General features: G+C 48.7%; 1 protein-coding gene across 1 annotated transcript; it reads left to right on the forward strand.

The window, feature by feature from the left end:
• The first annotated feature begins 8,286 nt into the window (after nucleotides 1-8,286).
• LOC149366584 (uncharacterized) lies at nucleotides 8,287-20,326 on the forward strand. Its single transcript, XM_089563285.1, has 3 exons — nucleotides 8,287-8,619; nucleotides 15,170-15,391; nucleotides 20,094-20,326. The coding sequence occupies exons 1-3, from the start codon at nucleotides 8,389-8,391 to the stop codon at nucleotides 20,280-20,282; spliced, it is 642 nt and encodes a 213-aa protein (XP_089419411.1). The 5' UTR covers nucleotides 8,287-8,388; the 3' UTR covers nucleotides 20,283-20,326.
• Nucleotides 20,327-26,817: the final 6,491 nt, after the last annotated feature.

Here is a 26,817-nt window from a genome sequence, read left to right on the forward strand (position 1 = left end):
ACGGAGGGGAGATGGTGCTGGAAAAACTAGCCACCCTGTATACGCAATGCCTTATGACCTCGAGCGTGCCAGAAGCTTGGAAGAACGCTAACATTATCTCAATTCATAAGAACGTCGACGTCAAGGACCTCAAAAGTTAGACGGATAAGGTTACTGTCCGTTGCCTTCAAGATATTAAGGCGAAAGCCTTTAAAGCCTCATCGTTGTCGACAGACGGTTGCCAGCAGAGGTGTCACGCTTCAGGAATCGTGCCAAGTGTGGCCTCTCCTCCGTGCAGCGGCGCAAACTTCTCCCCTCCTTAGCAACCGGCGCGCCGGTGGGGGGGCGCAGCTGTGCATAGTAACAGTGACGTCACACAGTAGTGGTAGAACGAGCGCGCGCGCATCGGCGGTGGGCGCTGCACTGCCGCTTCTTCGCCAGACGTCTCGTTGCAGTCGAGTAAGTGAGACCCATGGCTCCGAAGCGGCCCAGTGATTCCGCGCCAAGTGGTTCGGGGAAGCGGCACTGGGTTGACCACAAGGCTTTCGCCAAGCACACTTAAGAATTTCCAAAGTGTCTTCGGAAATTTTTTGCTAAGGTAATCGCAAATTGCAAATGGACAGGCTTTCGTAAAGGATACTGGATAATAGACCATATCCACGCTATCAATCAGGTGAGAGAAATGCGCAGAATATAACCAGCCCCTAAATATAGCGTTTATTGATTACGAGAAAGCATTCGACTCGGTAGAGTCCTCAGCAGTCATGCAGGCAATGCGGAATTAGGGTGTAGAAGAGTGTTTTGTGAAAATATTGGAAGATATTTATAACGATTCCACAGCTATCATAGTTCTCGATAAAGTCGGCAACAAAATTCCAATAAGGAAAGGTGTCATGCAGGGAGACACAGGAGGTATTCCGGGGCCTGAAATGGGAACAGTTGGGGATAAGAGTTAATGGAGAATACCTAAGTAATCTGATTTGGTGATCATTGCCTTGCTGAGTCACAGAGGACATGAACTGCAAAGTGTGATCACGGAGTTAGAGAGGCAGAGCAGAACGGTGAGCCTAAAAATGCAGAAAACCAAACTAATGTTCAACAGTCTAACAAGGGAACAGTAGTTGACAATTGGTGGCGAGGTGCACGTCTACTTAGGACAGCTAGTGACCGGTGATCCGTATAATTAGAGGGTAATAATTAGATGAATAAGAATGGGGTGGAGCGCATATGGCAGGTTTTGGTCAAATGTTTAGGGGAATCCCCCAAGGTGGAATAGATTTGTAATAAGGGAGTAATTACTCATTGACGTCCACCCAAGCGCAGCCATACGGCTACAAAGGAAAGCAATACAGCTTTCTCAGAAACTTCGCAGTTAAAGAAAAATTCGTCCTGGTCCGGGGATCGAACCCGGGAGCGTGTTCGCCAAATGCAGCCGGTACAGCCAGCGATGACAGCGCCGCCCACCGGCAGGTAGCAGCCACATTAAGGCTGGTTATAAATATTCATTCAGAACGACGGCTTGACATCGGCGCTATGGCGCAGTGGATTAGATGCACGTGTTGCGTATGGAAGGTCGGCCGTTCGACTCCGCTCTCTGTACTATAATTTTATTGTTTTTCTAATTACATTTTTTTCAAATTATTTACCTTTTAGGTCGCAAATCGTGATGCTTAGTGGCATATAACGCCGTTTAAGAGGATTTATTACCCCTTTTAGGTAAGCCGTTGTGACAACTTCAGTCACCGTGATCAATCCACCGTGGTTTCAAGCCTTGTGGCTGTACAGGCTGCAGTTGGCGAATACGCAACCCGGGACCACCGCTACACTGGTGCAGTCGCTCTACCAATTGAGCTAACCGGGACGGCAAGCTTATGGTAGGGCGAGAGCGAATTGTTCGATAACTCGAAGTGGGCACAGTGTTGGTCAAATGTTTAGGGGAATCCCCCAAGGTGGAGTAGATTTGTAATAAGGGAGTAATTACTCATTGACATCCACCCAAGCGCAGCCATACTGCTACAAAGGAAAGCTATACAGCTTTCTCAGAAACTTTGCAGTTAAAGAAAAATCCTTCCTGGTCCAGGGATCGAACCCGGGACCACCGCTACACTGGAGCAGTCGCTCTACCAATTGAGCTAACCGGGACGGCAAGCTTATGGTAGGGCGAGAGCGAATTGATTGATAACTCGAAGTGGGCACAGTGGGCGAAGTGGGCACAGTAGGTTTTCTGAGATCATGAATGGCAGTTTTTCTCTCAAGAGAGAAGTATACAACAGCTGCATCTTACCGGTACTCACCTACGGGGCAGAAACGCGGAGGCTAACAAAGAGGGTTCACCTTAAGTTAAGGACAACGCAGCTAACTATGGAAAGAAAAATATTGGCGTAACGTAAGAGTCCGGTAGTGGGCAGAGTGTGTGAGGGAACAAATGCGGGTTAATCACATCCTGGTCGAAATCGAGAGGAAGAAATGTGCTTGGGCGCTTCTCATCACCCTTACCCGGCACACTGGTTTCGTGGAAGAGTTGGTGACAGTAATATTTACACCATATTTTTGAGAAATCGCAGAACGCTTTTTTAAGACGGGTAAACAATTAAGGATGGCTGTTTAATCGCACCTCGTGGCAACGATCACTTTTGGAGCTGTAGTTTATAAATCACCTTTGTCCATGGTTGAAAGGTTATGAAAATTTACCTTCCTACGCAACCGATTCCCCCCCCCCCCCCCCCCCCCCCCCCCCCGCAGGGGCGTCTGATTGATACAGGCGTTGGTGAGTTGCTACCCCACGGGTTCCTGAGCATCCGCAGGGACATCCCCGCAGGGGGATGATGGTGAGCAATGCGCAACCGCAGACCCGAGCACCCGCGCTTAGCCGTGCGTGGCATTGCCGTGTCTGGGGAAAGAAAAAAGGATCCCGGTGGTTGAGCCGATGCCGACAGTTTGGACCCTTAAGGCCCCTCGGTGGAGGCAACACACCATTTTGGCCCCGGCTTCTTGTAGACGGCACCTCCGGCCTGACGCGGCCGGGGGAAATCGGCAGTCGCCTTTTCCTGTCCTCCCCATTTATCTTTCACTTTACTATCTGTTTTTTACAACTCTCCTGACTCCTCCTTCCTTCTTCGTTTTTCCTTTTCTTCTGGAGGCTAGGGTTAACCTTGTGTGGTGAACTACCCTGGGTTTTGTCATATTTGAGTATAGTCAGGGTGTACAGCTGGCGTGGGCAGATAAGTTCCTGTCCCGTCCCCTCGTTGGGCTCCGTGGTGGGTGGCCGCCACCATGGCCGAAAAACACATCCTTTTATGGCTAGCTCTTTCCTACCAACTGATCGCACTCCGAAAAGGAGGCGCACCGTCGTAACTGCCAAGTTCTTTTCAAAGAACAAGGCTCATTCTTCGAGGTTCCACGAGATTCACAGTGAACACTCAAAAAACCGCACGACATATCTCGCCTTTCATTGTTTCAAGGACTTTAACATAGGCCAAGGTTATAAAATAAAGAAGCTTGCAAATGGAGACCTACTTCTAGAAATTCTGCACAACCACCAGTGCGAGAAACTAGCAGAAGTAACAGCCTTCGGTGACATTCAAAGAGTAATAAGCCCTCACCGATCACTGAACACTGTTCGTGGTGTCCTCTCTGATGATGACCTGAAGTACATGACGCAAGAAGAATTGCTAGATGGACTCAAAGACGAACATGTCACAAATGAGTGCAGAATAAAAATAACGCGAGATAAGAAAGAAATAGAAACAACATTTTGCCCTGACCTTCGCCTCAAGCACTCCAAGTGACTCTGTGTACGTAGGGTACTCCAAAATCAAACTACGACCGTACATCCCAAACCCAAAAAGTTGCTTCAAATGCGAAAGGTACGGCAACGGTTCCCAGAGCTGCCGGGGACAAGTCACATGTGCAGAGTGTACCTCACATGATCATCCCACAGATAACTGTAAAGTTGAACTTCAACTTTTAGTAAATTGTGAGGGCAGTCATCCTGCCTACTCGCGTGCTTGTCCAACTTGGAAACAAGAGAAAGACATAATCACTCTCAAAGTTAAAGAAAACATCCCTTTCAGAGAAGCGCGCTTCTCAATGGATCAACACCTTACTTTCGCCGATGTGGTGCAACAGGGCACAGCATCACAGCGGCTTCTGGCTTCTGCTCAGGTCACACAGTGAGCCTGCAGCAGGGCCACCCGTGGCTCAGGTGGCAGCAGCTAGCTCCGCGCCACCAACCACAAAACAGGCTGCGCGGACCTCCAGGTCAGCGGGCCCCAAGGCCTCAACTCACATGGCAAGGTCTGAAGCACAGTTACCTGTGCATTCTGCACGATCCTCCTGCGCCTCTGAGCAGGCGATGGAGACAACTCCTCCCTCGCCCCCGCTGCAGTGGCGGCAAAGCACCGTTGAGCGAAAAGGGATAAAGTCCCATTAACTGGTCCAAAAGACCCATTAACCTAACCTATCCCCGACAAGTTTATAACGGTGGACATTCTAGTTCACTGGAACTGTCGTGGAGTTTTAAAGAACCACACTGACATAACAGATATTTTAAATTCATTCTCCCCGGTAGCACTATCTTCAAGAGACACCTAGGACCACAGAAAAAAAATATTCTTAAAAAATATCAAGTCTTCCACTGTGACCGACAGAATTCAAGCAGGTTCTGTGGAGGCGCTGCTATTGTGGTTCATGCTGGTGTTGCAACTCGGAAAATTGACTTCAAAACTTCTTATGAGGCAGTTGCGGTCACCGTCCTTGATTTTAAAACCATAACATTATGTTCCATATACATTGAACCTCTTCTAACCATCAGACTTCATGATTTAGGAGCACTTTTAATACAACTACCGGATCGATATCTTTTAGTTGGGGATTTTAATGCTCACTCCTCGTTTTGGGAAAGTGAACAAACCGACGTCAGAGGCCGGATTATAGAAGATTTTATTCTCAGCAACAATGTCTGCCTCCTGAACACTGGCAAACACACTTACGGCTCTCCCAGCAGTGCGAAAATAAGCTGCCTAGATTTATCTTTTTGTTCACCAAGTGTTTTTACAGATTTTAAATGGTATGTTCTTGACAACCCGTATGGGAGCGATCATCTTCCTCTCGTTATCAGTCCGACATCCTCACCATCAATCACATTAACCAAACCACGGCGTTGGAAGTTGGCCACGGCCTACTGGGCGCTCTTCCAAAAAAAGGCCCTTTGGAAGGAATTTTTCAGATGGCCTTAAAGTTGATGACATAAATGCGATGTTCAAAACATGTATCCTTACCGCTGCTGAACTAGCCATTCCCAGGCTTCCGGAGTGGTGCGAAAAAGCCGAAAGGTCTGGTATACACGGGAATGTGCGGAAGCAAAAAAGAGGCAAAACAAAGACTGGGGAATTTTCCGTCCATACCCCACACAGGAAAACCTAATAAATTTTAAAAAGGCGAAGGCCAAAGCTCGATATATCCGGCGAATTGCTGAGAAAACTTTCATGGCAGGGTTATATATCTTCCATAAATACTTCCACTACATCAAAAAATATGTGGCAGCAAGTTCACAAACTTGATGGCAACTTCTCTCCTTTTGCAGTTCCTTTCCTGACCCCCCCTGATGCACAAACAAGTATTCACGAACAGGCCGACATACTTGAAGAGCACTTCTCCCAAGTTTCCAATTCATTACACTATACTGACTCTTTCTTAAAGTAGAAAAACACAGCAGGGAAACAAAGACTTCCAACTAGTGGCTACACTAACGAACCCTACAACAGTTGGATTACACTTCATGAACTTCACACTCTACTAGCTAGTGGCAAACAGTCTGCACCAGGGCCCGACCAGGTACATTATCAAATGCAAGCCCATTTGTCTGAACCTGCTGTAAAAGCACTCTTGAAATTTTTCAACAAAATCTGGGTATCGGGGAAAATGCCTGAGGCTTGGAAAAAGGCAGTAAGAGTACAATTCCTGTAACCAGGGAAACTCCCAACCTCTCCTAGTTTCAGGCCAATAGCCCTTACAAGCTGCCCTGCCAAATCCTTCGAAGGCAGAGTAAAAATTAGGTTAATGTTTAAAAAACATACACCTCAAGAACACATGATACAGGAGTTCTTAGCGCTGAAAGAGAAGTACTCTGATCATACAGCATTTTATACAGATGGTTCCAAAACAACGCTTTATGTTGGCTGCGCTGTAGTTCAAGACAAACGAGAAAAAATAGTAAGCCTGCCTCAGTGTGCGTCAGTTTTCACCGCCGAATCTTACGCCATATCCTTAGCGGTAGAAAAAATACTGAAGAGCATCGTCGAAAACAGTATCATTTATACAGACTCCCTCAGCGTCATTACTTCACTGCGTGGCAAAAATACAACAAAGCCTTTAATAGGAAACATAGGCCACAATGTAGTAGCTCCCAAAACACAAGGGCTTGAAACTAAATTCTTTTGGAGACCAAGTCACGTAGGAATCTACGGTAACGAGAGAGCCGATGTGTGTGCCGCAGCCGCCTGTAGTGCTAAAACACAAAGTGAAGGTGCCGCATAACGATACTCTAAAATTTTTACAAAGAAAACTAAAAAAAAATAGCAGGGAGCATGGGATAATGAATAAAACAACAAGTTACACCTAGTAAAGCCACTTATAGAAGAATGGAAAACATGCAGTCACCAAGAGCATTTTATTGAAGTAATTTTATGTCGCCTTCGCACTGACGCACGCACTTAACGCACAATTTCATTCTTGCAAAAAAAGACGAACCCACATGCGCACAGTGTGGAGAGATTGTCACTACAAACCACATAATAATATCCTGTGCAAATTTTGATCAACTTAGAACAAAGCATTTCCCACAATTTTATGAAGAGCACATCCCATTAATCCTTGCTTACTCCTAGGAGAAAGTTCCCTAGTAAAAACCCCCTCTCCTGTTTCGTTCCTAAAAGATGCAAGCGTCCTAAACTTCTTGCAGGGTTACAAAATAATCTTTAAACTTACTCACACCAAACAGACGTATTAAAACTTGCGTTTGGCGCATGATAGCCTTAGCTGCCCATGTGCCATAAAACACAGCACAACACGCAACCGCTTTTTTCCGCATATATCCGTATAAGCTGCATAGATTTATGGGGGCAGTCGTAGTCGTCCCAGGTTTAGTTTTTCCACACAGCGCAACCTATGCGAAAATGATGTTCTGCCTTAAGTTCGTATCTTTTTCATAAGGGCCGAGACTGTGAAGACTTACTCATTGTTAAGCAATCAAAGCGCAAAGAATGCCGCCACTCTGGCTCAGTGGTTATAGCACTCGGCTGCTGACCCGAAAGACGCGGGATCGATCACGGCAGCGGAGGTCGAATTTCGATGGAGGCGAAATTCTAGAGTCCCGTGTACTTTGCGATGTCAGTGCCTATTAAAGAACCCCAGGTGGTCAAAATCTCCGGAGCCCTTCACTACGGCGTCCATCCGTAGTATTAGTCGCTTTGGGACGATAAATCGGGACTAAACCAAACCAAACCAATCCAGGCGCAAAGAGTAATCAAGTATGTCATAATCATCACCCTAACTACGCACACTGCGGGGCAGAGACCTCTCGCATGTCTCTCCAATTAACCCTGACCTTTTCCAGTTGGCGCCACCGTATCCCCGCTAACTTCTTAAACGCCCACCTAACTTTCTGCCTCCCCCTACTACGCTAGCCTTCTCCTGGAATGCACTCCTTTACCCTTGCGTACCGACTGTTTATACAACTCTAGGCTTGTGCTAGTTTAATATCGGGACTTTCCATTCTACTCTGATATTTCAATTCTGATATTAAGGCGAAAGCCTTTAATGCCTCATCGTTGTCGACAGAAGGTTGTCAGCAGAGGTGTGACGCTTTTCGGTTGGTCGAAATGGTTATGACGTTAGAGTGCGCGGATTTGTAGCAATGAGGGCACCCTTGGAAATAAAAAAATAAGAAAAAATGAAAAGAAGAATTAAAGAAGTTAAGGAAATGACAAAGAAATCAAAAACAAAGAAAAATCGGAAAAAATCAAGAAATTTATAAACGGAAAAAATATTGAAGAAAAAATTGAAAGAAGAGAAACAAAAAAAATAAAATGAAAATCAAGATAAACAAAAAAATAAAACTACAAAAGGTAAAAAAAGAAATAAAGAGATCAATGCCAGACTGTGCGCCAGGAAAGGCTTTCCCCTTGCAGCACTTTAAAAAGCCAAAGTGCCCACTGAATTTCTTTTGTAATGATATGATTGTACACCATTTTTAGCGTAAGCCGACTGCGCTTAGTTTTTTTTTCTCCCCTATCGCAGGGCATCAATCTCGACTGGAACCGGCCGGGAGACGCATGCAGCTCAATCCAAAGCGGCTTATCGGATTTTCTGAAAAAATTTGTTGTGTCGGCCAAGGGGACGTACAAGCTGATGTTCACGGTACCGCCGCTGCCCAAGTTCGTGGAATCTTACAGTTTGACGACTCAGCTGCAGTACTTGCAGTACGTGGTCGTGACGACGCACAAGCTCCGTCGGCCGGCAATGCTCGCATGCACCGGCGAACGGCTCCTGGCAGCGTCAGCCTTCCGCAAGATCAGGGACCAGTACGTGAAATCTAGCGACGACCTCGAGACGCTCCGCAAGTTTGCCTACAGCATTTCGGTGCGTCGTAGCGTAAGCACTCCTCGGATGTACCGCTTCAGTTCGAGGGATTTGTTTCTGCAGAGTGGTCTCAGGGTCACTGCGTATTAAATGCCTCATCGTTGCCGACAGAAGGTTGTCAGCAGAGGTGTGACGCTTTTCGGTTGGTCGGAATGGTTATGACGTCAGAGTGCGCGGATTCGCAGTAGTGAGGTCACGCACGAAGTCTTGACGCCCCCTTTTGGAGCAGACAACTAATAAAATAGTTGTCGTCCGCTGCGACAGGGGGCGTAAAGCGTCCGTGGGTGACCACATTGCATATACCTCATTACTGCGAACAGAGCCATCGATACAACCGAACTCATCGAAGCAGAGAGAGAGTCGTGCTAAAGAAGCAGTCAAAGTGTGTTGTTGCAATGTGTAGCCAAATTGTGTAGTCAAATAAAGCACTAGTAAAGCACGAACAGTCTTGCAGAGAATTCCCAACAGTGCGCCAGGAAAGGCTTTCGCCTTGCAGCAATTTAGAGAACCAAAGTGCCCCCTGAACTTTTTTTTTTTTTTTAGCGAAGAGACCCCGTGTTCTCACGTTGTGCAGCTGCTCTTGTGTACGGTGTTCTTCAAACGATCGCGCATTTCTCGTTCGGTAGTGAGTTCGAGATATTTCCGGCAATGACGAGATTTTCTTATTCTCACTTTACTGACCAAATTAGGAAGTATTAAAAAATATACTTCCCCAAAATTATGCTAGGCAATAGACCCGCGTTTAAAAGCAGATATCAAAATGTGCGATGTCAGTGCGCGTTAAAGAATCCCAGGTGGTCGAAATTTCCGGACTCCTTCACTACGGCGTCTCTCATAGCCTGAGTTGCTTTGGGACGTTAAAACCCATAAACCAAACCAAAATGTTGCCAGCGACGCTAATTGTTGAAAAAAAGTGAAATTGAAAATTGCTTTTGAGGAAAGGAAATGGGTTAATACCTTTCTCACAAATCTCGGTGGACACCCGAACCGCGCCGTTAGGGAAGGAATAAAGGAGGGAGTGAAAGAAGAAAGGAAGAAAGAGGTGCCGTAGTGGACGTCTCCGGAAGGAAGGAAGGAAGGGAAAACATTATTTCTACTAATGCTTATCCTGCGGTTGGATGGATGGAAACAACTTTATTACACCAAAACAAAATAAAAAATCTTCCAGGGTGGTCCCCTACTGGTCCAGGAGTCCATGGGCTTGCGCTTCACGTAAAGCCCGATCCACTAGCCATTTCTGGCCGGCGGGCTGAGCGGTCCGTAAAGCAGCCTCCCAGGAAGAATGAGTGGGATTGGGGATGGGGGGTACTGCCTTTGGGGAAGGACATTCCCAAAGGTAGTGGAAAAGTGTAGATCTGGGCACGCCACAGGTGGTACAATCAGGAGGAAAGGTGGGGTGAAAGCATGAGAGACGGTGGGGGGAAATAAAACAGCCTGTCTGTAATTGCCGCCATGTGGCGCTGGATGAGGGCGACAAGGTACTGTGGGGTGGTGGCAGTGTCATGCGGCTGAGTTTGTAGAATGTTGTAATTTGATGATATGTATACAGGACCGATGTAGCCTCGTTCTCAGGGTTGGGTGCCTGATTATCCGGGGTCCGGGAGGAGAGTTCTCGGGCCAGCGCATGAACGCGCTCATTACCGGGGATCGAGGCATGCCCAGGGACCCACGACAGAGTAACCGTTCGGTCGAGAGAGGTGATTGTGGCAAGAATACGATGTGCGGTTAGGGGGCATCTTCAGAGACGTCTTGGTTGTATCCCCAGAACGCTTCTCTGTCGAAGTCGTCCGCCTCTAATGAATGGTCGGTTGCCCTCAGTCCAGGGCTCCTCTGACCACTGCCGCCCGTTGAGCTCGCTGTACCAGACCTTGGTCTTCACAGCGGTCGCTGGACAGCAGAGTCTCCCATTGCTCCGCAATCGAGTTTTGTATTTTGGGGACGACGTCTATGTTTTGGATGGCCCATGTAATGTGATAGAGAGTAGGTTTTTCGTCGCACCAGGGACATTTGTCCGCGTATATCGTCGGGTGCATTTTGTTTAGTATATGTACGTTTGGGGAAGAGCCTGTTTGTAATTGTCTCAAAGTGACCGCTTCCTCTCTGCTGAGTGATTTGTGCGGTGGGGGATATCGCATTCTTCTGCCTCTATAGTTTTGTAGTATGGCCGAGTATTCCCTGGGTGCTGGTGCGAGTTCCGCGGTCTCGTCGGATGCTCGGAAAGTATTGTATCCACGAGCTCTCCTGTCGGCCTCTTGATTCCCTGCCACCCCCATGAGCCCCGGTACCCACACAATTTTTTGTGGGATCTTGTCGTTTTGTTCTTCCTGGTTTTCAATTATGTCGCTCGCTGCGAGGAGTATACGGAGCGCGTGACGACCTATTCTGCCATTCATGTAATTTCGGCAGGCTGAGAGTTCGTGAGTATTGTTAGCGACCGCCCGGTTCTATAGCCCTCCGCCACCGCTAGAGCAACGGCTACTTCCTCGGACTCTGCAGCTGTGCAGCCTCCGAGAGACGCGCTGGTCATTTCGCGTAAAGACGAATCGACCACCGCCGCCACAGTGATTTTGGTGTCTCCTCCTCTCCAAGACGCGTCTGCATACACGGTCGTGGCTTGAGGAGCGTATGTTTTCTCGATGAGTTCGGCCCTTGCTTCTCTTCTGCCTCGATGGAGGTTGGGATCCATGTTTTTTGGCATTGGCGCTACCTTGAGGGTCTTGCGAAGCACGTCAGGGATCGTTTCCGTCCTCGTCATTTCTCGCATCTGCTGGCGGTATCCGAGCCTCTTTAGGAGCGCTCTTCCAGTCGTTGTCTGCAGCAGCCTTAGTTTTTGCGACTCAAGCTGCGCCTCTCGTAGCTCTTCAAAGGTGTGCTCCTCAGAGGTGTTGTGTTGTGGCATGCGTTGTGTTGTGTTGTGGCATGCCATGTCGCCTGTTGGTGATGCGGGTGATCATGCGTGCGACTTGTAGCGTTGTTGCTTTGAGCAGGGTAAAAGTGTGAGTAGTGCGCTAGTTGGATTGAACCCACATGCCCAAAATTCCTTTTGTTGTCTTTTCCGGTATGGGCATCCCTTCTAAGTAGACGTTGAGTTTTAGGTCCTCGTTGGTTGGAACGTTCCGGTTTCGCTTGCCTCTCCAGACTCTCAGCAGTTCTGATTTCTCGGTCGAGCATGCGAGTCCTCTTTCTGCGAGGTATTGCTCTACTCAAGAGGCCGCTTGCTGTAGCCTTTCTTCCTTCTCTCCGAGACAGCCCGTGTCTGTCCAGACTGTTATATCGTCAGCATACATGACATGCCTGATGCCTTCGATGTTCTCTAGTTTTCGAGCTAGGCCTATCATAGCTATGTTGAAGAGTAGGAGTGAGATAACTGACTCTTGGGGTGTTCCCTTGTTTGGAATGCGAATTTTATCCGATCGAAGGTCTCCTATGCCGATGGTGGCAGTTCTATCGTACAGGAAGGCTTTGACGACGCCGTGGATTCTGCGTCCGCAGTCCAGGTTGTCTAGGCCCGTAAGGATCGCTTCGTGGCTGACGTTATCGAATGCCCCCTTGATGTCCAGGGCCATTATGACATTTTCTCCCGTCTGAGGTACGTTTCACAGCACATCTTCTTGTATTTGGAGGAGAACGTCCTGCGTCGAGAGCTTTTTTCTAAAGCCGAACATGGTATTTGGTACACAGTCGTTATCTTCCATGTAATTTTGCAGCCGTAAAGTTACCACCCGTTCGTAAAGCTTGCCAAGGCACGACGTGAGCGATATTGGCCTGAGGTTTTCAATTTAGAGCTTTTTGCCAGGTTTAGGTATCATTATTATTTCGCCGTGTTTCCAATCTTCGGGAACCATCTACGCCTCCCAATGTTTGTTGAGGAAGCTGACGAGCTCTTGTATGAGGTCGTCGCTCAGGTCGTGTTGCGGATTAGGGCGCTGTCGATTCTGTCCGCTCCGGCTGCCGTGTTTCTGGTGGTGTTTCTTATGGCCGCGTTAACCTCTTCCACAGTTATGGGGCGGTCGAGTTTCTCGTTTTCGCTCTTCGATACGTTCCTTGCTATCGCCGAAACATTTTTCTGGTGCCTTCTACAGTTGGGCGATGTCTGATCCCTCGAAGGAGTGGATGAACCTGCGGGTGGCTTTATTGTTTTGTGATTTTGTTTTGGTCGGCTCGATTAGTGCTCTTAAGAGATTCCAGGTTCTGGCCGTGCCTACAATTCCCATAAGCGAGTCACTGAGTTGTTCCCAATTTTGTTTCGTGAGTTTCATCGCGTATTCTGCCTTTGTCGTCATTTCGGCTATCTTTAGTTTTAGTTTCCTGTTGTGTTTTTGCTTCCGCCATCTTTTGGTGAGACTGCGTCTCGCTTCCCATAGTCTGAGGAGGTGTGCGTCTACTTCGGGCGTTGCTGTCATTCTCCTTACACTTTTTGTGCATCGTTCTCCGGAATAATAATTTCGATCACCTGGAGATCTCTAACGCGCACAGACATCGCACAGCACACGGGCGCCTTTGGCGTTTCGCCTCCATCGAAACGCGGCCGCCGCGGTCGGATTCGAACCCGGGTACTTTGGCTCTGTAGACGAGCGCTTTCTGAACATTTGAGGAAAGGAAATGGCGCTGTAACTGTCTCACATCTGGGTGTACAGCTCAACCGCGCCCAGAGAGAAAGGGGGATGGTGAGGTGAAGATGCGCCTACAAGTGCGCAGGCACTAAAACAAAATTATCTTTGACTTGCCTGCTTGCACAAAGTTTTTTCGGGGAACTACTGCACCATAAACACTCTCAATTAAATGTTATCTCAAGAAATGCCGAGGGATTTTTGCACCAGAGGGTAGTGATTTAGAAGTGACCCTGTAAATAAGAAAAAAACTAAATACTGATATTATTAATGAACAAAAATTTGTATTTCTATCACAAGCGGGAGGGTCCTCAGTGATCGCTCAAGCAGTGGAAAAAACCAGTGGCCGATATTATGCTAACAGATAATGTATACTACTTGGACGCCTCCGGCGCTTATCACGGGGGACGGTACACGGTCGCGGTAGTTCACAACAGCAACACAGTTAACGGCCTCACCTTCAGAGCCCGCAGTGCAACGCAAGCCGAAGAGGTCGCGATTGCTCTCGCGGCCTGACATTCCGATTCGAAATACATAATCACCCACTCGCGAGGGACCTGTCGGAACGTCGAACAAGGCTGCACTCCCTTCCTAGCCTATGGAATCTGCCAAAATTGCATACGGGATACGGACCCCGCGCACCCTTACCTTATATGGGCCGCTGCTCATCAGTGGTTGGCAGGAAACGAGGCAGCAGACGCAACCGCCCGCGCGCTCTCTCACCGGGCTGTTTTCTCCTCCTCACCCGATCAGGAACCCCATCCTGATCCGATCTATACCTTCAGAGATGTTAAAACCTATTATAAAGATTGTCATCGCCTTTACCCTCGCCTATGTAAAGACCTGAAGAGGGCGATGAGCGGCTCCTTCTCCGCCTTTTCACCAGTTGCTATGACCGGCAGCACTGAAACATTCTGACCCCTCCTTTAGCAGCAGCTGCCCGCAACGTTGTGCGGTGTCTTCGGACACCTCTCACATGGTGTGGGCCTGCCCCTCCAACCCGGCCATTCCCCCTATCCCCAAACCAACCCAACCCGGGAGGACGGGAAGGGGATCCTGCTCGGCTGCCACGACTTACAGGCCCAACAAGCCTTAGTCGGGCGCGCCCGGGCGGCGGCCACCGCCACTGGGGTCCCAAACTGTTGACCTCCACTTAGTGCTTGTAAGGATCGGCATACCTCGTTTTCCTTCCAAATGTTTTCGCCACCACCACCAGAGGCCGTGCAAGCGTGGGACGCTGCCATAATTGAGGCTGCGGTATGTGACCGCCGTCGCACATGAGAAATGCTCACATGCAAAGGGAACGGAGAACTGTGACACATAATGTGCTATGATACAAAGCATGCAAATGATATGGTACGATATGACATGCTATGATACAAAGCACGGGTGTCCAGGGTCAACAAGTTGGGAGGCTCTAACAGGCCTCAAAATAAAGCACCCTTATTAACCGTCCAGTACAATCCTACGGTGAAGGCTAGACGGGCACTACAGGCGAGGACAGGAACGCCTGGTATAAGTAATAAATACTGCTATATTAGTACCATTAAGAGGGTGATGGTTTATGGTTTATGGGGTTTGAACGTCCCGAAGCGACTCAGGCTATATGGGACGCCGTAGTGAAGGGTGCCGGAAATTTCGATTACCTGGGATTCGTGCACTCACATCGCACAGTACAACGGGCCTCTAGAATTTCGTCTCTCTCGAAATACGACCGCCGTGGCCGGGATCGAACCCGCATGTTTCAGGTGAGCAGCCGAGCGCCATAACTGAGCCACTGCGGCGGAGCATTAAGAGTGTGATCAGATGCGAAGGTTTCAATACTTGTCAAAATTATTATGTCTAGCATTTAGAGCGCTGCTTAGTCGGATAAAAAAGCTCTAATGTGCGGCTCTTCTATGCTCGCGTGATTGAACTTTTTGAAAATTGTTCGCTTCCAGGTGGGCGCCGACATCTACCATCTGGAGCACGAGACGGAAGTGCAATACCTAGCGCCCACATTGCGCATCTCCTCTGTCTTCAACGGGAGAGAAATTATGTGGGGCAAGACAAGCTACAAGGACGTGTGTGACCTGTTGACCGAAGATCAAGATGCCGATGAAGAGTGCCGGGTGGTGAAGGGCCGGAGCATCTCCACCCGAAAAGATGGCGCTATTCAGGAGGTGGGTGATGCTGACAGAGCGTGCGTTTAACCCTTGCCATCGCGTATTTTGCCCACTTTCAGTTTTCTATTATGCGCTTGTTAGAATGACGTGCTTAAAAAATTGGCAGGGGTTTAACGCAGTTAAACAGAGTAGAAGTGCGAAAGCATGCGCTCCTTCTTCAATTGGAAGGGATACTTAAACTCCGCCTTAAAGGTATGACGCGGGAGCTTAAATGGGTTGATTGCCATATATGCAGAATTGGTCATTCTCCTACTTGACGTTCATAGAAAGCTGAGAGTCCTCATACAACTCCAGGCGTAGTAGTGCAGCGGTTAAGCGTTCCGCTGTCATTCTTTAATTTGCCCGTTTCGATCCCGGCCGCGGCGTCCTTTTAAGGAGAAATTCTAGAGGCCCGTGTACTGTGCGATGTTGCGATGTCAGCGCACGTTAAAAAAATCCCAGGTGGTCGAAATTTCCCGAGCCCTTCACTACAGCGTCTCTCATAGCCTGAGTCGCTTCAGGACGTTAAACCCCATAAACCAAACCAAACCAAACGTTTTCACATTTTTTTTATGCATACTTGTTAGAAAGGCGTGCTTGTATACCTGAAGCCAGGCTATAGCAAGCGGTAATGGCGGCCGAGACGCAAATATGCGGACCCTAGATCGTCGTGTTCCAGGTCAACTGTGCGTTACATTGCCATATTAGTTGTCATTATGGACAGCAAGTACGCACTAGTCTTGTTCAGTCGTTAGGTTAGTCCGTTGCTCTGCGGACAGTACGATGTGGATCTGTGGAGGCTTGTGCTGCTGAACTGAAAACTGTGGTCGATGAGTTGAGCTGTAAACACCGCCGTGCGAAGGGGTTCCGTGCCGCAAGACGATGTTTCGCATGAAAACGTCGTTAACTTCGCAAGCTGTGCCGTGAGAAGTTGCGCCGCAGGGGAATCTGCAACATGCAGGCGACAGTGAGTTGCGACACCCCACCACGGTCTCCCGAGCATCCCCAGGGACATCCCCGCAGCGAGATTTGGGTGGGCACAGAGGGCTCACCAAAGCCACACTTAGCAGTGTGTGGTAGCGTAGTTCCCCTGGAAGAGGGGATCCTTGTGGTTGAGCAGAAGCCGAGTGTTGGGACCTTTACGGCCCATCGGCGGAGGCAACACACCCAATTTTACCTCCACTTCCCGTAGACGGCACTTGTGGCCTGGCTCGATTGGGGAATCGGCAGTCTCCTTTCCTGCCCTCCTCTCCACCTTTTACTTTCCTCTCTTCTTTCTTTTAACTATCCTATTTCTCCTCCTCTATTTTCTCTTTCCTTTCATCCTGGCGGCTGTGGTTAATCTTGTGTGGCGGTCGGCTCTGCGTTACGCCATGTTGGGTTGTAGTTGGGGTGGGCAAGGACTGCTTCCAAGTTCCTGTCCCGTCCGCTCGTTGGGTGGGTGGCTTGCACCCAGGCTGAACAGTTTATATATTTTATGGATCCTCCTTTGCCTAAACATGATCGTCCTTTGCATTAACAGGGCGAACCGAAGTCACAGCTGAATTTTTCCGGTGAGGATAAGAAGCATTCCTAATGTACCATGTCCCTTATACCTTAGTCTCTAAATGTATAACTGATTCCTGAGGTAAGAGAAACCGCTGGTCCTTAAGGGTGAGGGAGCGGACTCCAAGAGAAGGCAACCGTAGCAGGGGGCAGCAGAAAGTTAGATGGGCGGATGGGATTAGGAATTTGCGGCGACATGGTGGGCGCAGCTGGCAAAGGACATGGTTAATTGGAGAGACATGTAAGAGGCCTTTGCCCTGCAGTGGGCGTAGTCAGGCTGATGATGATGAATCCAGGAAAAAAAACTATCAAAGATACGCAGTAGTGTCATACTAGCAGGGCTTAAAGACACTGTGCAATACTCCCAACCTTTTGTCCATTGGATATATCTCTGTCTGTTACTGCACACCGATCCCTGAACACCGTCTGTGGTGTGATTTATTAAACAGATTTCGTCCACAGGATTGATCATGCGATTCTGGAAGGCCTCAGGGAGCAAAATGACAAATTTACATCGTAACAATATCAGGAAGGAAGACAAAGAAATCCCAACAAAACATCTGGTCCTGACAAACAAGTCGAGAGCACTCCCGGAGTGCTTAGGAGCAGGCAAACCCGCCCTCCGGTTCGTGAACCCTCGGACAACGGTGTCTGCCATGAGATACCGTTGAGAACCCTTCAGCACGCCAGAATCTTACGGGGAGGCAATGAAGGCGTTGTTGGGAGCGCGCAAGAAGTACTCGGCTCCGGCGGATATCCTCCACAGAGAGCAGGCCACCACGCTCAGACGACTACAAACAGACACCTACCCAAGCAGAGCCATGTATCACAAAATGTGGCCGAACAGATACGCGAAAGAGTGCGTGTGGTGTGGGGGCTACGCTACAACGTACCACGCCACCTGGGGCTGCGAAAAAAGCCCTTTACTACCAAAGGTAAATAGCCCTAGTCTAGAGCAGTGGGAGGCCCTCCTGGCTGACTCCGACCCGAGCACTCAGCTTATGCTGGTGACGAGGGCCAAGGCAGCGGCGGAGGCCAACGGTATCCTGGACTAGGGAAGACCGACCACTGTAGCTCCACATCTATCTATCCCCATCCCCCTACTCCCTAACTCTTCCTTTTGAAAAAAAAAAATAAATAAATGTTTTTACTACTGCTACTAATTAGGAGCAGGCCAGTTGAAAGTAAATGTCCGTCATTACATCCCAAATCCACGAAGGTGTTCAGATGTAAAAGGTATGATCATGTGTCACAAAGCTGCCGCGGGCACAAAACTCGCGCTAAATGCGCCTCAAAAGTGCGTGCTTCCGAAAACTGTCAAGGTGCAGCACTTCGTTGCAGAATCTGTGAAGGTGAGTACCCCGCCTCTTCAAGGTCATGTCCCTCATGGAAGAACGAGAAAGAGATTAAAATGATCAAGACAAAACAGAATATCACTTTTAAGGAAGCGCAACGACTCTTAAGTGGATACAATACTTTGAACTATTCTGCAAAAACCACTTCCTCATTCGTGAGGAAAAGGCTGAGGCTTTTATTTGATTGGTCGGTATCCTCAGCATCCTTGCCCAGCCAAGGATGGCCGCTGAGCCTACCTGACCTTTTTAAAGCTTTTGCCATTAGCCATTCCTAAATCTCGGTTTTCCCCATTATTACTAGGTAGTTAAATTTTTAGGACCTTTATACCACTGAGAGCTTCCATATTTTTACTAAATCTCAAAGAAAACAGTTCCTATACGTTGTTTGGCGCATGATGGCCTTAGCTGCCTATGTGCCATTAAACCCAACACAACACAACAATATTCTGCAAAAACAAACTTCGCCGATGTGGTGCGCACCATACAGCACTCCGGCACCTGTCCAGTCCACTTTCACCATGCCTATGACAGTGCCATCCAAGCCGCAGCCAGGAACATCGATTTCCAGGAATTTCACGAGTGGTGTGCCTAATCCTACACGCAGCTCTTCGTTCCTTCACTCCTCAGAATTTCTTACAGGCGCCCAAGGTTGTAATTTCGTTTATTGTGTAACGACCATGAAAGTGGCCGTAGGAAAATAATTACTGAAGGTTTAACTCTTCTAAACCTATTTATACAAAGCGAAAGCTGGCGATATCCGCGGGGTGGTCAGTGGTCGCTCAATGACGACATTGCAAGGTCCTCTGCGTAACTTTCTGAGATGGCCCAGCTTCGCTCGGTTCCATGGAAGCGCGCACTGCTTAGGCGAGCGGTGCGCTCCTCTTTAAACCGCCGTCAAGCGCGCCAGGAGTCATGTGCACTCAAAGCGGGAGAGCGCATGCGCGGCGGTGGAACCACAGCGGCGAGTGACGTGGCTAGTCACATGGTCGAGCGTGCGCAACTCCGAAGCGGCTGGAGGTCACTGAAGGTCAAAACGACGGGGTCGGCGAAACTCGCGGAACGTGGTGTAGCAAAGCTTTCGCTTTGAAATACGTAGCAAGTGCCTCGTAGCCTCTGTGACAGGGGCTGCTCAGCGCTGCACGATGTTTAGGCTTAACGCCAGGGTAGTATGGTTTGGTTTATGGGGTTTAACGTCCCAAAGCGACTCAGGCTATCAAGGACGCCATAGTGGAGGGCTCTCCGCAAATTTCGACCACCTGGGGTTCTTTAACGTGCACTGACATAGCACAGTACACGGGCCTCTAGAATTTCTCCTCCAAAGAAATTCGGCCGCCGCGGCCGGGATCGAACCCGCGTCTTTGGGGTCAGCAGCCGAGCACCATAACCACTGAGCCACCGCGGCGTCTCCAAGGTAGTATCAGAGGAAAGTAAGGTATTCAGTAATTCACACCTTAGCTACGGTCGAAACGTGTGGTCAGACATGTTAACGTTTGCGCCGCCGATGTGGCTCAGTGGTTATGGTGCTCGGCTGCTGACCCCAAAGACGCGGGTTCGATCCCGGCCGCGGCGGTTGAATTTCTTTGGAGGAGAAATTCTAGAGGCCCGTGTACTGTGCGATGTCAGTGCACGTTAAAGAACCCCAGGTGGTCGAAATTTCCGGAGCCCTCCACTACGGCGTCTCCATAGCCTTAGTCGCTTTGGGACGTTAAACCCCATAAACCAAAACCAAACCATCTTTACGTTTGTTATTGATGGAGAGACACACTTTTTCGCTCAATGTTTCTGCAAGCTGTCTTTGATGGACTGCTCTGTGGTCGCAGGCGGCAGCTCTGGCGGGACCTCAAGAGCTGAAGCATCGTATGCAGAGGTCGTACGACGACGGCATGGGCGAGACACCCGTGGCGGTGTTCGACGTCTTCCTGGACGACGATCCCCGCAGGGTGTGCACGGATACAGACATGGAGGCGCCGCTGCTGCAGACCATCGCTGAGACGGGGCCTGGGGAATAACTGTAATCCCGCTAGTGCAGCCCTCCCCGGTGACGAAACCTGGAACTGACGTGCCCCCCCCCCCCCCCCCCCCCCCCCCGGCAGTGGACGTGGATTCTTTTTTTTAAGCTGTCACGTGGACTGTAGCTATGGTGAACTATGACCTCGGATGTAGAGTCTGAGTATTGTTCGGGACCACTGGCATCCTTATCCGGCCGGGGCTACAAGCTACGGAGGCCACCTGTATAGTAGCTTCTCGTTGTAAAAAGCAAAGCGAGACGCACGTTTAGCACCTACCAATGGAGCGTGCAGGTGCGGCCAGAATAATACCCCAGCAAACCAAAAACCTCTCAGAGACGTCTAGCTAGACGTCTCTGAAAGGTTTTTGGTTTGCTGGGACGCAGCATGCGAAAGGCGGCCAAGCTAGCAGGAACTGTATCTAAGTGCCACCTGATCTCATTTTCTTAGATTTTTCGAAAGCTTTCGACCGCGTATCACATTCCAAACTTATTATGAATCTTAATGCAACCATTGGAGCTGGCCCTATAGTAGATTGGATCGTTGATTATTTGACTGACCGTACTCAATTCGTCGAAATTAGCAATGCTAAGTTCGAAACAGCTAATGTTACATCCGGCGTGCCACAAGGAAGTGTTCATGGCCCAGTATTTTTAATTTTTATAAACGACTTACCTACTAGTATTTCTCACAATATTAAACTCTTTGCCGATGACTGTGTACTTTACCAGGAAATTAACTGCGTCAATGACTATATAGCTTTAAATAACGCTTTAACAGCAGTGACCAAGTGGTGCGAAGAATGGCAGATGACTATTAATGTTAAAAAATCGCTTGCTTTATCCGTAACCAGAAAGATACACCAATCAAATTTCCAGTACACATTGAACAACATTCCTCTTGATTCGGTGTCCGAATATAAATATTTAGGCATAACACTGACCTCAGATGCGATTCTCATGTTAACAATGTCACATCAACCGCCTTAAAACAGTTATTTTTCATTAACAGACGCCTCAAACTACACTATCAGAAACAAAGCTCCTTGCGTATAACACATGTCAGACCAATTCTAGAGTATGCTAATGTTGTTTGGTTTCCTTTCACTTACAAGCTTACTAAACAAATAGAAGCAGTGCAGAGGAAGGCGGTCAGATGTATATTTAATAAACACAGGTTGACAGACTCACCAATAGAACTACTCAAACACGCAGGACTACCAACCCTTCAAAACAGAGCAAAACTAGCGCGCCTTAAAACCATGTATCAACTCGTACACAATCAATTAAAAGTCGACACTTCAAGATACATATCAAAATCAAAAACGCGATAAGCACGTAACAATCACATACAACTCTAAACGAGTTTTCATTCCGTACTGACACTTTCAAATATTCATACTTCCCTCGTGCTATACGCGAATGGAACACCTTGAACACATCCATTTTTGGTAATCCATCATTAAATTCCTTTAGCACACGTGTGCAAAATCAACTACTTATATCTTAGTATTTATTGAGTTCATATATGTCATTAAGAAGTTATTCCTTCCATTTGTGCTTTCACTTGTGGTATTATTGTCCGCCAAAGTCATGTCACATGCTCCTCATTCTGGTTTATTTGTTATACGTATCTTCTAATGTATAATCTCGTGTCATATTTTTTATGTACTTTGATTAATTACCATTGCTATTTTTTTTGTGTGTGCCTCTGTACTTTTGAATGCACTCCCTGTTACGATCCCTGATGGGATTGACAGTATCGAATAAATAAAATAAATCAGCACAACAAAGACACCCCTGGCTATCCTGCCGCCGAGTCCCCCTCTTTGCTGCAACCGTGCCGTTATATCACTGTTCGAAAGATGCCGAGCTGGTTCGGGCAACACCGCCAAGTGCTGCCTTCATCGAGGCGTGCTCACTTCAGCCTCGATGGCCGCGCGGACTGAAGGGCGGAGGTAACACGTAATGCCAAAACGGCCGTCTCGCGCCCGTTCACGGCGCGCGCCGCTCCTCGATGCGAGAAACGGGGAGCGGAGTACCAGTCGATCATAGAGCAAGGGATTGCATGCTATACGCTGTGATGTTGATAGGCCTGCGGAAAAAGTGGGTTCGTGCTACCGGCGGCGTATTCGCCAACTGCAGCCTGTACAGCCACAAGGCTTGAAACTACGGTGAATTGATCACGGTGACTGAAGATTGTCACAACGCCTTACCTAAAAGGGATAATAAATCCTCTTAAACGGCGTTATATGCCACTAAGCATCACGATTTGCGACCTAAAAGGGAATGAATTGAAAAAAAAAATGAAATTAAAAAGAATAAAGCTACAGTACAGAGAACGGAGTCGAACGGTCGACCTTCCATACGCAACACGAGCCTCTAATCCACTGCGCCATAGCAGCTTTTTTTTTTTTTTTTATTGCCTGACTTCGGCAAGAACCACAGTACACAAATACACTTACAGAGCGCAATGAGCAATAATTAACAACACTATCCGTCCGGGGGTGCGTGGCTTCATCATATTAAAACTCCTTAAGCGTCACCAAAGGCTCGACTCTTTCGAGCCACTCGGGAGCTTCAGGAGCAAGTTTCTGAACTTCAATATACTTATGCATGCACTCCCGAAAATAGATCCGTGCTGGCCGTGCATCAGGATCGCAATGATATCCTGCCATTCTGGAGCGCCAAATACAATGGAGGCCCATTAGCATAATGAGGTCGAATGGTGTCCCATCCTCACTCTCTACAGGCAAGTACCGAATACCATGAGCGTCGAGCGGAAATTCCTTTTTTAAAGTCCGTTGCAAGATGTCCCAAAAGTATACCCCCTCCCAACAGTGCAAAAAAACGTGGTCTATTGTTTCTGGTTGTTTACAAATTAAACAATGTGATCCCCAAGGTAGAAAGAACTGCTTCCTTTCCAAGAAATCCTTTACTGGTAGTGTTCCGGTATGTAATTTAAAGAAAAAAGTTTTTGCACTTGGCGGCACCTGCATCGCCTTCACACGCTTAAGTACGTCGCGTCCCTGGCCTCCATTGTATAAGGCCCTGTACATAGGTTGTGGAAGAACTACATCGCACAAATCTTTATACAACTTCTTCCTGCTAACAGAAGATAAATATTCATACGAAAATCGAGCAGACAGGAATCGAACACTCGCGACGACCTCTCTAAAGTAACCAAAAATACGTCCCGAGAAACTTTCGGTTGTGACAACAAAGTCCGGCAGTGCATTTCCGAGCCTTAATTGGCACACAGTGCGCAAAAACGGATCGCTTACATCGCGCACAAAACAAAATCTGCTTACAATCTGCCGCAGAAATAAGTGTCCCAGACTCAGGCCGCCATCCTTCACCCGCCTAAACAAATTGGTCCGGCTGCAGCGTTCCCAGTCCGCAGCCCACACAAAAACGGCAAAGATCCGGTGCGCCATAGCAGCGATGCCAAGCCGTCGTTCTGAATGAATATTTATAACCAGCCTTAATGTGGCTGCTACCTGCCGGTGGGCGGCGCTGCAATCGCTGGCTGTACCGGCTGCATTTGGCGAACACGCCTACCGGCGCCATCTAGCTGCGTCCAAATGAAGATATTTCCGTTCGCCACTTCTAGCGGCAGTTCGCATAAGCACGTTTCCGCTGCTCCACGACCCTTCCTGTGCTCCGCATTCTGTACTTATAGGGCAAATTTGAGGAAATACATTCGCAATTTTTTTTTTCAATATAGCTCTACACGTTTTGATTGCACTTTTCACCATGGCGTGACAGTCATCTGCCGCTTCCGTCGTTTGATGTCCCACTTGATTTGCACCTTTAGGTTACGAGTCATCTCTTAGCTAATAAAGGAGCAGTTTGTTCAATAGGATACGCACTGCCAGCGTTTCTTGCCTAGTGATGCAAAACTATCGATAGTACTATCGATAGTTGATTCACTATCGAATTATCGATGCTAAGAAAGACTATCGATAGTACTATCCATAGGGCGCTATCATAGTACTATCGATAGTTAGTACTTTCGATGGTAATATCGATAGTACTTTCGATAGTTCTCTTGATAGTGCTATCGATAGCTGTATCGATACTACTTGTTATGTATATAGTACTGTCGATTCTATAAAATCACCCACGCGTACCCATTGCATCCTAAACTGTTTCCCGAGTGTGTGGGATGGAGGTGATGGTATGAGTAACGGACAGGACTCTCCTGTTTTCGCGGCCTACGCGTCGCCGAGCTCTGCCGACGTTCCCTCGTAAAGTATCGCAAATTTTTTGGTTATATTGGAGGCCAGAAAATGTATAATATGGTCGCATACTTCGAGGGCATCGCCGAAATTAACGACTGCCTTGCCCTCCAGAGCGAAATGTCCAATTCTTGCACACCTCAGCTGATCCTCGACGTGAACCCAGGCTTAACCCCAGCCGATAGGGAGAGCCTAGTCGGCCTACTGCATCAGTTCCAAGACTGTTTCTCGTCTACGTCGGCAGTCAAACAGACGCCTCTCGCTAAGCACCGCATCATTACAGACTGCAGTACCCGACCAATTCGGCAAAACCCATACCGTGTCTCACTGCGGGAGCGTGAAGCCATAGCTGAACAAGTCAAAGAGATGCTGCAGGATGGTGTTATTCAGTCGTCGAGGAGCCCGTGGGCTTCGCCTGTGGTTTTGGTTAAGAAGAAGGATGGTAGTCTGCGATTTTGCGTTGACTACCGGAAGCTTAACCAGGTTACCAAGAAAGACGTCTACCCGTTACCACGCATTGACGACTCTTGACCGGTTGCGGCACGCGCGCTACTTTTCTTCGCTGGACTTAAAAAGTGGTTACTGGCAGATCGAAGTTGACGAGCGGGATCGCGAGAAGACAGCGTTCGTGACGCCGGATGGCCTTTATGAGTTCAAGGTCCTTCCTTTCGGTTTGTGTTCAGCTCCAGCAACATTTCAGAGAATGATGGACGCTGTTTTGTCGGGCCTGAAATGGCAGACGTGCTTGGTATACCTGGACGACGTTGTTGTATTTTCGCCAACGTTCGAAGAACACCTCCAGCGCCTCTTGACCGTGCTACAGGCTATACGATCTGCCGGCCTGACGTTGAAGCCCGAGAAATGCCACTTTGGTTATGAGGAGCTCCTTTTCCTGGGCCATGTCGTCAGCCATCGTGGAGTCCGGCCGGATCCTGCTAAAACAGCTGCCGTCGCCAACTTTCCCACTCCTTCGGACAAGAAAACGGTCCGGCGTTTTTTGGGCCTTTGCGCGTATTACCGGCGGTTCATTGCCAACTTTTCCCGACTTGCTGCACCTATGACGCATCTTACAAGAGAGGACGTCCCATTCACGTGGACAGAACAGCAGCAGCAGGCATTTGATGAATTACGGCGACGGTTGCAAACCACGCCTGTCCTTGGTCATTTCGATTCTCGTGCGGAGACTCTCGTCCACACAGATGCCAGCAACGTGGGTCTCGGTGCTGTACTCGTCCAGTGGCAGGACGGCGCTGAGCGCGTAATAGCATACGCCAGCCGCACTCTGTCTCGTGCCGAATCTAATTATTCCACGACCGAAAAAGAATGCCTTGCCGTGGTATGGGCTGTGACAAAATTTCGACCTTACCTGTACGGCCGACATTTTCAAGTTGTAACCGACCACCACTCTCTCTGCTGGTTGACGAACTTACGGGATCCCTCTGGCCGCCTTGCGCGTTGGAGCTTACGCCTTCAGGAGTTTGACATGTCCATCGTCTATAAATCAGGGCGCCAGCACAACGATGCGGACTGCTTGTCCAGATATCCAGTCGAGGCTGCGCGCGACGACGACGAACCGGACTTTCCTCTCATCGCAGCCGTAGACGCAGCGACTATTTCCAGTCAGCAACGTGAGGACCCGGCGCTGAAACCTCTCATCGACTTCCTGGAAGCACGTACCGAGGAGGTTCCCCAGCCCTTCGCAAGAACCCAGTCCTCCTTTTGTCTGCGCAACAACGTGCTGTACAAAGCCAACTTTTCTCCAACCGGAAGCGACTACCTCCTCGTCGTTCCAGCGAATCTCCGTGAAGAAATCTTGCAGGCGTGTCACGACGAGCCCACCGCAGGTCACCTCGGCTACGCCCGCACTCTGGCTCGGATCAAAAAGAGCTATTACTGGCCTAAGCTTGCGGCGACTGTACGACACTATGTGCGCACGTGCCGTAATTGTCAACGACGAAAAACACCCCCTGTCAAGCCAGCTGGACTTTTACATCCCGTTCAAGTGCCCAGACTCCCGTTTGAGCAAGTTGGCATGGACCTTCTCGGCCCTTTTCCAACTTCATCTTCGGGAAACCGGTGGATTATCGTCGCTACTGATTACCTTACGCGCTACGCCGAAACCAAGGCCCTCCAGCGCGGCACAGCAGCCGAGGCTGCGAAATTTTTCGTGGAACGCATCGTCCTCCGGCATGGCACTCCAGCACTAATTATCACGGATAGAGGCACCGCTTTCACTGCCAAACTCTTGGAATCCCTCATGCGGCTGAGTGGCACTACTCACAGGAAAACAACCGCCTA

Source organism: Amblyomma mixtum, chromosome 1 (genome assembly GCF_055824585.1).
Source record: "Amblyomma mixtum isolate Tamu chromosome 1, ASM5582458v1, whole genome shotgun sequence".
Lineage (NCBI taxonomy): Eukaryota > Metazoa > Arthropoda > Arachnida > Ixodida > Ixodidae > Amblyomma > Amblyomma mixtum.

Excerpts from the sequence above, each read along its gene's own strand:
- LOC149366584 (XM_089563285.1), top strand. The coding sequence starts at position 8,389 with ATGTTCACGGTACCGCCGCTGCCCAAGTTCGTGGAATCTTACAGTTTG. Across the intron at positions 8,620-15,169 it reads AGTTTGCCTACAGCATTTCG|GTGGGCGCCGACATCTACCA; the intron begins GTGCGTCGTAGC and ends GTTCGCTTCCAG. Across the intron at positions 15,392-20,093 it reads AAGATGGCGCTATTCAGGAG|GCGGCAGCTCTGGCGGGACC; the intron begins GTGGGTGATGCT and ends CTGTGGTCGCAG.